Source organism: Globicephala melas, chromosome 4 (assembly GCF_963455315.2).
Source record: "Globicephala melas chromosome 4, mGloMel1.2, whole genome shotgun sequence".
In the NCBI taxonomy this organism is placed as follows: domain Eukaryota; kingdom Metazoa; phylum Chordata; class Mammalia; order Artiodactyla; family Delphinidae; genus Globicephala; species Globicephala melas.
In genome coordinates this window covers 59408741-59424685 of record NC_083317.1, presented here as the reverse complement: position 1 = coordinate 59424685, position 15945 = coordinate 59408741, and the positions used below count along the sequence as shown (strand labels likewise).

Genomic DNA, 15945 nt, shown 5'->3' with positions numbered 1-15945 from the left:
CATAGGGGCACATACATTTTTTGAATTAGTGGGGTTTTTTCCCTTTGGAAAAATATCCGGAAGTGGAATTCCTGGGTCATATGGTAGTTCTATTTTTAATTTTTGAGGAACCCTCATACTGTTTTCTATAGTGGCTGCACTAATTTACATTCCTACCAGCAGTGCCCAAAGGTTTCCTTTTCTCTATCTCCTCACCAACACTTGTTATTTGTCGTCTTTTTGATAACAGCAATTCTGACAGGTGTGAGGTGATATCTCATTGTGGTTTTGATTTGCATTTCCCTGATGACTAGTGATGTTGAGCATTTTTTCATGTGTCTGTGATAAAGCCCATAATTTTTAAATTCTAGATTTGTGTGTTTCTGACCAGTTTTTTGATTGGTCACAGACCACTGCAGTTGGTATATGTCACCTCAAATTATACATGTCAAATAGGACTCACTTGCTTTTCCCTTCCCCAATCATCATGTTACAGACACTCTTTCCCTGCTTCTCAATATCTGTCAGTGGTCTGTTATTCATTATCTTGTTCTCTAATTGTTATCTCACCAACTTTTTAATAAGGTTCGGAGGAGCAAAAATTGTGATTTAGATCTCTTTATTTTGGTATTCTAAAATAACTTATGGGATTTAACTCATGGTAGTTGCTTAATATATACTGCAGATTATAATATATACTACAGATTCATTATATTCTTGGATTTTTAAAATGTGGCAGATTAAAAACAATATTTGAAAGTTTTATTTTGATGTTTCAAAAAGATTGAAAAAAAATGTTGACTCTCTTTACAGGTGGGAGTATTAGTGTGCCAGAAGAATCAATCATAGAAAAAGGGAAGAAATTTCGGCCTAAAACCCTAAGTGAAATTATGGTGGAAAGTCAAATTGAGAAAACAAGGAAACTTATATTAAAGGCTGAAAGGGCCCAAATGAAAATTCAGCAGCGAAAAAAAGAATGGGAGGAAATGTAAGTTTTTTTTACCTGAAATCTTTTGTTTTAATGAGTCTCAAAATATCTTTTAAAATCTTTACATTTATTGAAGTTGGTATTTAAATAAAGAACTAAAATATGTAGAAACCGATAGAGATATTAAAGTCAGGTTAGGTGGATCTTTCAGGGTGGTGATAGTGTGGTGGACCTTCAGTGACCCCTTGAGTTTCAGGTCTACGAATTTCATTTTGCTAATATATTCAGTGATTTTTAAGAATTAAGAAATTCTTTTCTATCCCAACATTCAGAAGATATTACTCCTGTACGTTCTTCTAACATCCTATAGTTTGGGTCTTCATCTATAGGTCTCTAAAGGTACTTTTATTTAACAAGCACATCTTTTCATTTATTTGTTTTCCACCTTTATATCTTTGGTTAAATATTTCTTCATGTCTTTTGCTCATGTTCAGATAACAGTGTTTATCTTGTACTGTTAACTTTTGAGAGTTCTTTGTATATTCTAGACATGAGTACTGTGTTGGATATTTTATTTGCAAATATTGTCTCCTAGTCTGTGGCTTGTCTTTTTATTCCCTTAACAGGATCTTTTTCAGAGCAAAAGTTTTTAATTAGGTTGAAGATAATTTATTAATTTTTTTTCCTATGAATCCTGTTTCTGGTATCAGGTCTAAGAACTCTGCCTAGCCATAGGTCCCAAAGATTTTCTCCTATTTTTCTTCTAAAGGTTTTATAGTTTTACATTTTACATTTAAGTCTGTGATCCATTTTGGTGTTCATTTTTGTGTAAGATGTGTAAAATGTGGGATTTAGATGTAATTTCATCTTTTTTTTTTGCCTGTGGATGACTAACTGCCTGTGGATGACACCACTTGTTGAAAAGGCTCTTTTTCCTCCATTAAATTGCTTTTGCACCTTTGTCAAAAATTATTTAGGCATATTTGTGTGGGTCTATTTCTGGGTTTGCTTTCTGTTCCATTAATCTATATGTCTATCCCTTTGCCAGTACCATAGTGTCTGTAGATTACTGTAGCTATGTAATAAGTCTTGAAATTGGGTAAACTGATTCCTTTCATCTTATTCTTTTTTTTCAAAATTATTTTAGCCATTTTAGTTATTTTGCCTTTCCATATAAATCATATATTTACCCCCAAAAAATCTTGCTGAAATTCTTTAGGAATTATTTTAATCCTGTATATCAGTTTGGGGAGAATTGATGTATTTATTATGTTGTCTTCTAATCCGTGGACACGGTATGACTCTACATTTACTTAGATCTCCTTTGATTTCGTCAGTGTTTTGTTGTTTTTAATATAAAAGTCCTATATATATCTTGTCAGATTTACACACAGATATTTCACTTTTGGGGTCAATTGTAAATGGTATTGTTTTTAATTCTGATACCTATGTGTTCATGGTATAGAAATAAAATTGTATTTTGTAGGTTTATCTGGTATTCTGTAACCTTGCTGAACTGTCATATTAGTTTTGAGAATATTTTTGTAGGTTCCTTGGGATTTTCTGTGTAGACAATCATGTAATCTGTGAATAGAGACAGTTTTATTTCTTCTTATCCAATCTGTTTGCCTCTTCTTTTCTTTTCCTTTCCTACTGCACTGGCTAAGACTGCCAGTAACATGTCAAAATAGCATAAGGAGAGCTGGTTCCTGATCTTAGGGGAGAAGCATTCAGTACTGATGGTGTAACTTTTCATTCTTTTATTTCAATCTTCTTATATAGCTACATTTGACTTTAGTGTGTTTTTGACAGCATATAGTTGGCTTATGTTTTTAAATCCACTCTGTCAATCTCAGTTCTTCACTGGGTGTATTTAGACCATTTACACTAAATGTAATTATCGATGTTTAGGGCTTATATCTGCTATTTTATATTTTGCTTTCTATTCTCTATTTTTCATTTTTCTTCTTTTTCTTGCTTTCCTGTGGTTACTTGAATATTTTAGGGTTCCAATACGATTAATCTGTAATGTTTTTGAGTGCATCATTTTGTGTAGCTTTTTAGTGTTTGCTCTAGGTATTACATTATGAATACATGACTAATCACAGTCTCCTAGTGTTGACATTTTATCAGCTTGACTGAAGTATAGAAACCTTACCTGCCTTTATGTCCCTTTACCCACCCTTCCTCATTTCCCTTGTTTGTAATATAATTGTATAAATATTTCTTCTATGTACATTTTAGAACCATATCAGACAGTTACAGTTTTTTCTTCAGTCATCAAACATAAATTAGACAATAGTAGAAGAAAAGTGTATTTGCCCATATTTTTACTATTAACATCATAATTTCTTCCTTCTTGAGGTTCCAAGATTCCTTCTATCATTTTATTTCTGTTCAGAGAGCTTCCTCTAGCCATTCTTTTAGAGTAGGTATGCTGGTAAAAAATTCTCTTAGTTTTATTTGATCTAAGAATGGATTGATTTCCCCTTTATTTCTGAAGGATATTCTTACTGTACATAGAATTCTGTGTTTATCATTCTTTTTTTCAGAACATGAAAAATTCCTGCTGGCCTCCATGGTTTCTTATGATCAATCTGCTGACATTCAAATTGTTTTCCCCATAAATATAAGGTGTTATTTTTCTCTTGCTGCTCTCAATATATTTTCTTTTAGTTTTCAGAAGTTTGATGTATCTTGGTATGTCTTTGAATTTTTTTTTTTTTTTGGTATTTATTAAACTTCTTGAATCTGTATACTGTGTCTCTCGACAAATTTGGGAGGGTTTTCAGCCATTATTTCTTATAGTTATTTTGAAGACCTGTCCTTTTTTTTCCTTTCCTTCTGGGACTCCAATGAGACCAATATTAGATCCCTGAGACTCTGCTTTCTGTTGTTGTTTGTTTGTTTCTAGTATCTTTTCTTTCTGCTATTCAGATTGGGTAATTTCTATTGTATCTTCAAGTTAATTGATTCTTTCCTCTGTCTCCTCCATTTTGATTTTGAGCCCATCTATTAAGTTTTTGGGGTTTTTTTGGTTATTATGTTTTTCAGTTCTTTTAAAGATTCTGTTTGGTTCTTTGTTATCCTACATTTATTTATGAGACTTTCTATTTTTTCACTTGTTTCAAGCATATTCCTAATGATTTTTTGAAGAACTTTATGATGGCTGCTTTGAAAACTTGTCAGATTATTCTAACATCTCTGTCATCTTGGGTTTGGTATCTGGTAATTGTCTTTTCTCATTCAAGTTGAGGTCATCCTGATTCTTGGTATGTCAGATTATTTTTTATTGAAATCTGGACATTTGGGGTATTATGAGACTCTGGATGTTATTTATACATTCTGTTTTAGCTGGCTTTCTCTGATTTCAGCAGGATAAGGAGTGCCATCTTATTATGAGTATAGAAGTCCAGGTTACCCATTCTTCTCCAGTTGACACCTTAGGAAGGAAGAGGCTACTCGCTGGTCAAAAGTTGGTGCTCCAGATTCCACTAGACTCCCACTAATACCACTTTGCTCTCCAGTTGACTTCCACTGTTACTGTGGAGCATGGTGAAAATCATTACTCTCCACTAGGGCTCCTCACACACAACTGCAGCAGGGAGGGGGAGGGGTAGATCACCTTGTTACTGCTAGGCAGGAGTGGAAGTCCAGATTCTTTTTGGGGTCTCCACTGACACTGTGGTAGGGAGGTTTGTTCCACACACTGGTGATGAAAGTCCCGGTTCCCAGGACTCACTTTCTCTAACACCACTCTGTTGGGGTTGTGTTGCCTTGTTAAAGCCTGGTGATGGAGGACGTTTAGACTCCCCACTTGGCCTTTGCTGGCATGGGTGGAAGTAGCACCACATTTTTTTTTCTGTGGTATTGGCTGGAGTAGAGAGTTTAGTGTTTACAAGTTTTTTCTCTCGCCATTCTGTTCTTTTCTTGATGCTTTAGCTAGAGAGAGCAGGATTTTGTTGGGCTTTTGTTGTCTAAACACACTGGTGTTTCTGAGTTACTGTTTTTTTTCTTTTTTTAATTGAAGCATAGTTGGCTTACAATGTTGTGTTGATTTCTGCTGTATAGCAAAGTGATTCAGTTATACATATATATACATTCTTTTTTATATTGTGAGACATTATGGTTTATCACCATCAGATATTGAATATAGTTCCCTGTGCTATCAAGTAGGACCTTGTTGTTTATCCATTCTATATATAATAGTTTGCATCTGCTAACCCCAAACTCCCTATTCATCCCTCCCCAATGCCCCCTCCCTTTTGACAACCACAAGTCTGTTCTCTTTGTCTGTGAGTATGTTTCTGTTTCATAGATAGATTCATTTGTGTCATATTCTAGATTCCACTTCTAAGGGATACCTTATGGTATTTGTCTTTCTCTTTCTGACTTAACTTCACTTAGTATGATAATCTCTAAGTCCACCCATGTTGCTGCAAATGGCATTATTTCATTCTTTTTATGGCTGAGTAGTATTCCATTGCGTATGTGTACCACATCGTCTTTTATCTATTAATCTGTCAATGGACATTTAGGTTGTTTCCATGTCTTGGCTATTGTGAATAGTGCTGCTATGAACAGAGAGGTGCATGTACCTTTTTGAATTATATTTTGTCCAAATATATGTCCAGGAGTGGGATTGACAGATCATATGACATGAGTTACTGTTTTCTTTAGCTCCAAGTCTGAGATATACAAGGCAAAAATAAAACCCAGAGAACTTGCCATCATATACTTCCTTGGGTCCCAAGGTTTTATGTGGCCTACCTCCTTTTCACCTTTCAGAATCTTCTTATATTTGTTTTATATATAATGTCCAGGGTTTTTATTTTCTGCTTGCTGGAAAAAATAGAAAAATGTGGGTCTATTCCATTTCCTGGAAGTGGAACTCCTCTCAATTGATTTTTCTCATATTTATCTTTAATCTGATGATGTTGCTAAGCCTACTTGGTGTAGTAACTTTTTTTCAGATTCTTTACAGTAGTTTACAGTAGTACAGTCATCTGGTCTCATGGGAGATGAGCCTTATCTTTCAGCCTGGCCTGAGATCTTCATTGTCTCTTAGACCTTTGTGATTATCCAAGGCATCTTTGTTCTTAATGGCCCCCAATGGCTGAGAGTGTGCCAAGATCCATTGCAATATGTGTATTTTTTCATTCACCAACGTGTGGGAATCATTCAGCTAGTTTCTGAACTTCTTTCAGAGGTAATTATACCATGAATAGCTGTAGATTTGGTGTGTCTGTAGGAGATGGTGAGTTCAGGAACCTCATATGTCACCACCTTGGACCAGAATCCTAAACCTGGTGTTGCCTTAGGAGAAGCTACTGAATTCTGCTTCTTCTATGAGCTTTACTTTAGACAGTAGTTACTCAGTCATCTGTGAGCTGCTCCACCAAGCTCAGGCATCAGTGGAAATTTAATCTGTGGAGATTTCAAAAGCTTACTAGCTCTTTTTACTGTCTGGCTCACTCTGTCTTGCTCGCTCTGCTTCCGTCTCCCTTTCTCTCTGTCACACACACATACCCTTCTTTGCATCAGTATCCCTGATGAACATAGATGCAAAAATCCTCAACAAATTTAGTAAACTGTATTCAACAACATATTAAAGGGATAATATACCATGATCAAGTGGGATTTATTCTAAGGATGCAAGGATGATTGAACATCCACAAATCAGTGTGACATATCACATTAACAAAAGATAAAAATCATATTTCAATAGCTGCAGAAAAAGCATTGACCAAGTTCAACGTCCATTCATAATAAAAACTCACAGCACACTGGATATAGCAGGAACATAACTCAACATAATAAAGGCCATATATGACAAGCCCACAGCTGACATTATACTCAGTGGTGAAGAGCTGAAAGCTTTCCCTCTAAGGTCAGGAACAAGACAAGGATACTCACTATTGTTATTTCTATTCAACATAAGAATGAAAATTCTAGCCAGAGTAGTTAGGCAAGAAAAGAAATAAAAGGCATCCAAAGGAAGAAGTAAAGCCATCTCTGTTTGCAGATGTCATATTATATAAAGAATATCTTAACGATTCCACCAAAATACCATTAGAACTAATAAACAAATTCAATAAAGTTGCAGGATACAAAATCAATACACAAAAATCAGTTGCATTCCTATACACCAATTATGAACTATCAGAAAGAGAAATTAAGAAAGAAATCAAATTTACAACTGCATCAAAAAGAATAAAATACTAAGGAATAAATTTAACCAAGGAGGGTAAAATATCTGTACACCAAAGAGTATAAGAACAGTGAGACAGAAATTAAAGCAGACACAAATAAATGGAAAGACATTCTGTGCTTATGGACTAGAAGACATAGTATTGTTAAAATATCCATAGTATCTAAAGCAATCTACAGATTCAGTGCAACCCCTATCAAAATGCCAATAGCATTTTCCACAGAAATGGAAAAAAATACTAAATATTGTACAGAACAACCAAAGACCCCGAAAAACCAAAGCAATCTTGAGAAAGAAGATCAAAGCTGGAAGTATCTATCACACTTCCTGATTTCAAAACTATATTACAAAGCTGTAGCAATCAAAATAGTATGGTGTTGGCATAAGAAGAGATATATAGGCTAATAAAATAGAATAGATAGCTCAGAAATAAACCCATGCATATATGGTCAGTTTATGACAAAGGAGCCAAGAATATGCAATGAGGAAAGAGAGTCTCTTCAATAAATGGGGTTGGGAAAACTGGACCACTATCTCACACCATACAAAAAAATAAACTTAAAATGGATTAAAGACTTGAATGTAAGACCTGAAACCATAAAACTCTAGAAAAAAATAGGTGGTAAGCTCCATGACATCAGCCTTGCAATGATTTTTTTTGGATTTAACATCAAAAACAAAGGTGATAAAAACAAAAAGTAAATAACTGTACTACATTAAACTAAAAAGCTTCTGTACATCAAAGGAAACCATCAACAAAATGAAAAGGCAACTCATGGAATGGGAGAAAATATTTGCAATCATATATCTGATAAGGAGTTAACATCCAAAATGTATAAAGAACTCATACAACTCAATAGCAAATAAAATTAAAAAAAAATGGACAGAGGAACTGAATAGACATTTTTCCAAAGAAGGCATACAGATGGCCAACAGGTATGTGAAAGTGTTCAGCGTCACTAATCATCAGGGAAATGCGAATCAAACCCACAATGAAATACCATTTCACACCTGTTAGAATGTCTGTCATCCAAAGGACAAGAGATAACAAGTGTTGGTGAGGATGTGGAGAAGAGAGAATCCTTGTGCACTGTTGGTGGGAACATAAGTTGGTGTAGCCACTATGGAAAACAGTGTGGGGATTCCTCAAAAAATTAAAAATAGAACTACCATATAATCCAGCAATTCCACTCCTGGTTATACATACAAGGGAGATAAAATCATTATCTCAGAGATATCTGTACCCCCATATTCATTGTATTTGTAATAGCCGAGACAGGAAAACAACCTAAATCTCCACTGATGGATGAATGGATTTTAAAAAGTTGTGGCACATGTATACTGTACAACAGAATATCATTCAGCTATAAAAAAAGAAAGCAGTCCATTTGTGACAACACAAATGGACCTTGAGGGCATTATACTAAGTGAAACAAGTTTGACAGAGAAAGATAAATACTATATGATCTCACTTGTATGTGGAATCTAAAAAAATCTGACCTTATTGAAACAGAACAGATTGGTGGTTGCTAGAGGCAAGAGGTGTTAGGTGGGGATGGGAGAAATGGGTAAAAGTGGTCAAAAATACAAACTTGCAGTTATAAGAAATTAGTTCTGGGAATGTAACTTACCGCATGGTGACTGTTAACAATACTGTTTTGTGTATTTGAGCTGAGAGAGTCAATCTTAATAATTCTCAGCATAAGGAAAAAATTGTAACAGTGTGTGGTGATAGATGTTAACTAAATTTATTGTGGTAAATGTTTTGCAGTATATACACATATCAAATCATTATGTTGTATACCTTAAACTAATACAATATTGTATGTCAATTATATCTCAATGAAACAGAAAAATAAAATAGACTTTTGATATTTTCAAAAAATATTTTGCTGTATTTGATTTGCTAGTAATTTGTTAAGGACTTTTATATTTTATTAATGAAGAATATTGTTCTCTAGTTTTATTTTTATGCAATGTCTTCTCTGGGTTGTTATCAGGATAACAGTGGTTTCATAAAAAGAGTTGAAGTTTTTCTTTTCTATTTTCTAAAAGACTTTGTTTAGGCTTGGTATTATTTCTTCCTTAAATATTTGATAATATTTATCAGTAAAGCCATCTGGACCTGGAGTATTCTTTGAAGGAAGATTATAAATTATAAACTCAAACTTTAAATTATTACAGTGCTATTCAGATCTTCCATTTCTTCTTGGATCAGTTTTGGTAATTTGTGTCTTTCAAGGAATTTGTGCATTTCATCAGATTTATTGGCATAATATAGTTCATACAATACTATTCCCTTATTATTATTTTAATTTCTGTAGTATCTGTTGTGTTGTCCTCTTCTATTTTTGACATAGTTAATTTGTATCTTCTCTCTTTCTTGATCATTCCAGCAAGAGGTTTATCAATTTTATTAATTTTTTTAAGCAACTAGCTTTTGGTTATAGATTAAAAAAAATATATTGTTTGTCTGATTCTGATTTCTATGTCATTGATTTCTGTTCTATATCATTTCCTTCATTCTAGTTTAATTGGGTTTAATTAACTCTTTTCTTTCTTGTTGAGGTTTAAGTTTAAGGTGTAAACTTTGATTTTATACTTTTCTTCTAATGTAAGTATTTAAAGTAAAATTTTCCCTCTCAGCCCTGTGCTGCATTCCACTAGTTTTGATATATTTTCATTATTCTTCAGTCCAAAATATTTTCTAGTATCCCTTGTGATTTCTTCCTTGACTTGTGATTTATTTTAAAATATGCTGTTTAGTTTCCAAATATTTTGAGGTTTAAAAAATATCTTTCTGTTTGATTTCTAATTTAATTTTTTGTGGTCATAGAAAATAGTCTGTGTGATTTAAATTCTTTTAAATTTATTGGAAATTGTATAGGCCTGCATATAGTCTCTTAGTTAAAGTTCAATGTGTGCTTGAAAAAGAGTGTGTATTCTTGTATTCTTGGGTGTACTGTTCCATACGTGTCAATGAGGACAAGGTGATTGCTAATATTGTCTAAATCTTCTGTTTCTCCTACTTTGAAGGCATGACTCTTTTGGGGTTTCTACTGAATGTCTTCTGAATGTCTACTGAATTTGTTCACCTTCATGGTGTTTCACATTACAAGTGTACAAATTAATACTCAGCCAAAAACTCAAGAGAGCCCTCTATAGATTTCTTTGTGTAGCTCTGATAGTCTTTACCACAAAATTCTAGCCATTCTGGCCTCTGTGGAATCTGATTTCTGGGATTCCAACCCTACTCCATAGTGTGGTAATTTCCTCCATGCAGAAACTAGGAGACAGTAAGGATTACTTATTTTGTTTCACTTTTCTCAGGAATTACAGTCCTGTGCTGCTTATCATTCAATGTCTGAACATAGTTGTTTTATATATTTTTGTTCAATTCTAGTTATTTGTAGCATGAGGATAATTATGGGCTGTGTTTCTCTCACATGGCAAGAGCAGAAGTATTTTGTTTCTTCCTTTCCTTCCTTTCCTTTCCTTTCCTTTCATTAAAAATATTAATCTTTCCTTTTAGTGCTGTTATACACAAATGAACAATTGTCAGTTAATACATTAGATGGCGTGTGTTTCCTTTGCTATACGCATGTTTGCTTTCCCCTAAAGGGCTGACTGAAGCTATATGCTCATATTGACAGACAGGCTTCACTTTAAAGAATTAGGTAGGTTAGGGTCTCCCAATGAAGATCCCCTCGGGGGGGGGGCAACCCATAACATAGCTACCTTAGTATTTCCCAAGCAGAGAGGTCAGTTTCTGTAGAGATTAGTACTTCAGTTTTAGTTTATGTATAAGGTTGCTACTGCCTTGCATGTGTGTAGGTGGGAAAGCTGGGAGGGTGCAACTGGTTCAGGCATTCCTTTTCAATCCTCTAATTAATTTTACCAAATAATGTCTAGCATTCCATTCCCTGCTCCATACCTGCTCCATCTTTGCTTGGAGCCTCCTAGGAACTCTATCAAGAAGACCCAATCCAATTCTTTTTATAGCATTTTCCTGCGGGTATCTGGGACTAGAGTTTTCATTGGTCTGGTTTATCCATTAATACAACTTCATCTTCTTTCTGTCTTCTAGAAATGTATCTCTATCACTAGTTTGCTCATGGTTTTCTATCCCATTCTCAGCTTTCCTAGTGATTTACTTCCTTTGACACCCCACAGTGCCATTTCCATGGAATGTGGGAAAAGAGAGGGAGGTAAATACATATATACTCGTGCTATCATTTTGAATCACATGCCTTTTTTTGAAAATGTTATGACAAACTTTATGACAGTCATTTATGTTTTTTAAAAACTTTTAACATTTTAGTGATTAAACAAAAAACAACAAACCTGTATCCAAAGCGTAATTTCTGTTGAGGGAATAAATAACAGTGTTGATCTAAATTACTTTGAAGTTAACCAAAGCCTAAGAATGATTCAGATTATTTCGGCACCATCTAGTTGATTAGTTTTTATTTATTACTTATTATTTTGCTTGAGGTGCTTTAAAAATAGCCATTAACATAAAAAAAAATCTTGGGCTCTATAGGAAAAGGCAGCACCACAGACCCAGAATTATGCTTTTGCTTCATGATTAAATTTGATTATATGCCTAAAGTAGACGAATTAGAGTTTATTGTCACGTTTATGGCTGAGTTTTCTGTTTTTCTGATAGGTACAACAGTAAACCTGGTGATGACTATGAAGATCCCAAAGATGTTCAAGCCATCAAAGAGGCCCAGTTGTATATGGGAGACTTCAATTTGAAGACAGCCCCAGACTATAAGATACCTGAACACATGAGAGTAAATGCTGCCAAGAAGGAAGAGGAACTGGGACACCTCGACTCTATGGTGCTTACCCGTAGCTTTCATGACAATGAGGCACACACCCTGGATTTTTTAATTGAATTCTGCTGAAACCACCCATTTTGTTAGCTGGTCCATAAAGATATATAGTCATAGAAATTTAGAATTGGAAAAGGGCTTCATGATTATCTAGAATAATGCCCCTTTTTACAAATGAGGAAATTGAGTCCCAAAGATAAGAGATTTATTCATGACTATTTAGTTAACATGGCAGAACCAGCCTTCAAATTAATTACTTGGTTCAATACCAGTTTCATGAGTGAAGGCATTATATTTTATGAACTTTGAATCTCTGAAATTCAAACACATCCTTGTTGGCTATTGTTTTTGGCTGCTGTGGACCACCAAGACTTAGGAAAAGAGACCACTGTATTTAGCCTTTGTTTGAAGGACTTCCAAACTTTTGTAGGTGACACAATACTGAGCAGTTAATATATTCCTTTTTGATTCTCTCTGCATTTCCCCAAACTGCTTCTAATCATCCTGATTTCTCATACCTGTTTTCATCCTAAAGTTTCCTCTCCCTGTCATAGTAATTCCTTGCTTTGAATTGACAAGTGACTTTTCACACTTAGAGGCTCAGAAGGCATCTGAGTTACCATTTTGAGGAGAATTTTGTATATGGCCACCTAGTATGGCTGTGCAGGTTGCCCATTTCAAGGCATCGCATTGAAAAGAGTGCGAATCATACCACAGATAGAGCATGTTTGAATATTTTATAATTTTCTGACAAATGGAAGTGTAAAGTGTCTTGAGGAAGGAGTGTCTTTTTCTGTTTCACTAAAGATGCTGTACATGCCAGCACTCCAGAGATCCTGGTATGGCGATTCATAGCCACACGTCAATTTTCATAGCTCATACCTATAACTTTCTGATCAAATGGACATTTTGAACATTTTATTAGTGACCGTTTGGATTGTTTTTCTATCTGTTTGTCTAAGGCAATTCTTGTTTCAACTATCATGTTTCATCCGTTGTCACAGACAAATGTTCTTTTGATCACAATTTGCCAGTCATCCCACCTGAAATTTCATAGTCCAGGTAGAGGTGATGGACAGGTGTGATGTCTTGAATGGAACTGCATTGCACTGAAATCTATTTTATTAAAATGACAGCATTAAATAATGCAGAGCACACAATTCTCCCGGTCAGAAGATCAGAGTTCCGTTCCAATCTCTGCCACTTAATAGTTATATGAACTTGGCTAGTCATGTAACTCTCCCTAAGCCTCAGTTGTATTGTCTGTTTAAAAAAAAAAAGGTATTACTACCAATGAACAACGGTAAGACAAGACATGTCTAGTCTTCTTCATAGGGTTAAAGTAATGGTCAAAGTCAATAAACAGTCATTCTTATCATGGTTAAGTTCAAAGTCACTGAAAAGTATCAAGCATTTTAGAAGTTGTGTATTATACATTTCCCCCACCACCACCGCCTCCTCCCCCACCTCCCCCATCCATGGCTAGTGTTTAGGTGTGTGGTATTTGGAAAATTAGAAAGAGAGGCTTGGTATGTAAATTGGGCTCCTAAAAGAGGTAGGCCTTACAGCCACCAGGCTGGTTTGGGTTTGTTCTCCACTTAATTCTCGGTCCTCCAGGTACTTCAGAAGTGGTCCCTCACTCACCCAAGGGCTGGATTTTGAGTTTAAACCCTAATGCTTTAAAGATTTGTTAAGTATGTAAAACATCTCCTCTATTTTGTTACAGTAGATAGTAAATATACAGGTAAGTTTTGTAAGACGACTTGAAGAAAAGCCTTTCGATCTTTTATTTTTCTTAACCTGTATATTTATGCAAAGTTACTCTTAACAGCCTTTGGGCCATCTAGTTGCCTAACTGCACACCAGGAGCAGGGTTGCATGTGACTGGAGGCTCTGGTCAGGGCATTTAGGAAACACAGCCTGGGGAGAGAGCTGGCAGTGAGGGAGCAGTGGGCCTGTTTGGCACCTGTGACTGGAGGCAGGGGCATAGCTGGGCTCAGATGAGTGGAGAAGGAACCAAGGAAAAGTCCAGGAACCTCTCAGTGTGACGTGGTACTGGAATTCAGGATCGTGACCTTGCCTGCACAAGGAGTAACAGAAAGAATGTGGCCAAAATACAGAATGACAACAGGCTAAAGTGGCCCGAGGTGGGCAACCCTAAGTGAGTCTAAGCCAATAGGATTTGAGTTTTCATCAGGGAAGGACGGTTACTGTGTGCTCCTGACCAAAGAATGGCCTTCCCTTCCCTGGGATCTGGCTGAGTACAGGGCTCAGGAAGGACTTCCATTGAGTGGTGGAAGGAGGATGGGGGAACTCAGCCCTAGAAGCCAGCTGGGGGACACCAGAGGTCACATCCAGACCGTCTTCCCCTTATGGAGAGGTGAAATGGGGAAAAGCCTAAAAACTAGAGAAAATAACTTAGTAGCGAACAGGAATGATCAGATACATTTTTATCTTGAATTTTTGCTAGGCATTCCAGTCAAGGGACAAAAGCAAATTGTATTTCAAGCTGCCCTTTGTGAGCAGGTTGTCATTCTGCTTTCTTCCTGTTCTTTTTATCAGGCCTATGCAAAGAAAATGCACATGAACAAGTGCATTGTCTCTCTTCGAGACCTTAAAGTGGCTGTCATCGAGGAAATACAGTGCCTGGTGCAAGAACTGAAGAACATTCAGTCGACTCTTCACGTATCCAAGCACATCCCCATTCCCCAAATCCCTCAGATATACCCAGAAGAAGTTCCAGAAAAGAGATTTCAGTATGATGAGGAAACCCTCCTAGCTTTTAAGCGGCAGCAGATGAAAAATCAGGCTGAAACGGCCCCTCGAGTGGAAAAGGCAGCGTCTGCAGGCTCAGCTGGAAGCTTCCTCAGACTCTCTTCTGGAAAGGATGGGGATTTGACGACAAGTGATTCATTGTCTAGATCATCAAAAGCAACAGTATTCAATCTAGATATTCCAAAGTTCATGGAATTTGAAAGAACAGATCCAACTGAAGTGGAGCTGGAGATTATGAAGAGGGATGAGATTAAACACTTGTACATGCAACAGTATTTGATCAACAGGGTAAGAAATGAGATTGCTTATTTAAAGCTGAAGGAGAGAAGAGCAGGATAATTAAAATTGAATTATAATTTAATTAAAAATAATTAAAATTATTTTTAATTTCTCTACCTTAATCTTCCCCAAACCCTGACCAGCCCACAACTCACTGATGGCTTGGCTTTCTCCCCATCCCTGGTCTTCTGAAAATCATTGTGTTCTGCTAAGAACTTTGGAGCTTTTCAACTTTTTTCTTTTTGGAAAGCTAAGAATTAAGGGCAAATCCATGTTAATTGGTATCTAACTGAAGTCATGGTAAAGGAGAAGTGATAAAGCAGCCTTCAGATGATGGATGGAGCATAACTAAAAACCTTCCGGTGAAAATGGGGCACCCTCTGCTTTTCACCCCCTGCTCTTTCTCTAATGTGTGATTTGCCCCTTTAGTGAGAGTGTTCACGGTAATGACTAGCTTCAGAATTGTTCTGGAGCTGGAATGGCAAATATTTTTATTTGTAAGAAAATCAGGACCAGGCTGGGGCCAGTTGTGTGCAGGAGGTGCTCTGAATATGGAAGGAAAAGGTCCTTTCCTGGATGGAAGTTCCCTCCTGCCAGCCGTATAGAGTCCCCTTCCTCAGTGTGTCTGAAAGCAGCACCTCTTACTCCCCAAACTTATTCTTCACCCATTATCTCTACTTCTTCCAGTGCTGTTTTCTCACTCTTTCTGTTTCTCCATACTTACCACCCCACTTCTGAGTTTCATATCTGTGCTTTTTTCTTTGCTATTTCCTTCTACTTACAATGACTTCTTCCAAAGTTGTCGTCATTCAAAACTCAGCTCACTTCCAAACCCTCTCCAGAATCTTCTGCCCACACTACATACTCTCCTTTCTTCTAAACTCCATTTGCACTTATAATCAGCATCTTAGGTTTTGTACTTATTTTTCTTG

At 36.0% G+C, this 15945-nt stretch overlaps 1 protein-coding gene across 1 annotated transcript in view; it reads left to right on the top strand.

The window, feature by feature from the left end:
• Positions 1 to 15945, top strand: part of CFAP44 (cilia and flagella associated protein 44) — a 133832-nt gene that overhangs the window by 90165 nt on the left and 27722 nt on the right. Inside the window, exons 24-26 of the mRNA XM_060298054.1 lie at positions 793 to 967; positions 11788 to 11965; positions 14522 to 15022. Coding sequence (XP_060154037.1) covers positions 793 to 967; positions 11788 to 11965; positions 14522 to 15022 — 854 coding nt within the window. The remainder of the gene's footprint in view (positions 1 to 792; positions 968 to 11787; positions 11966 to 14521; positions 15023 to 15945) is intronic.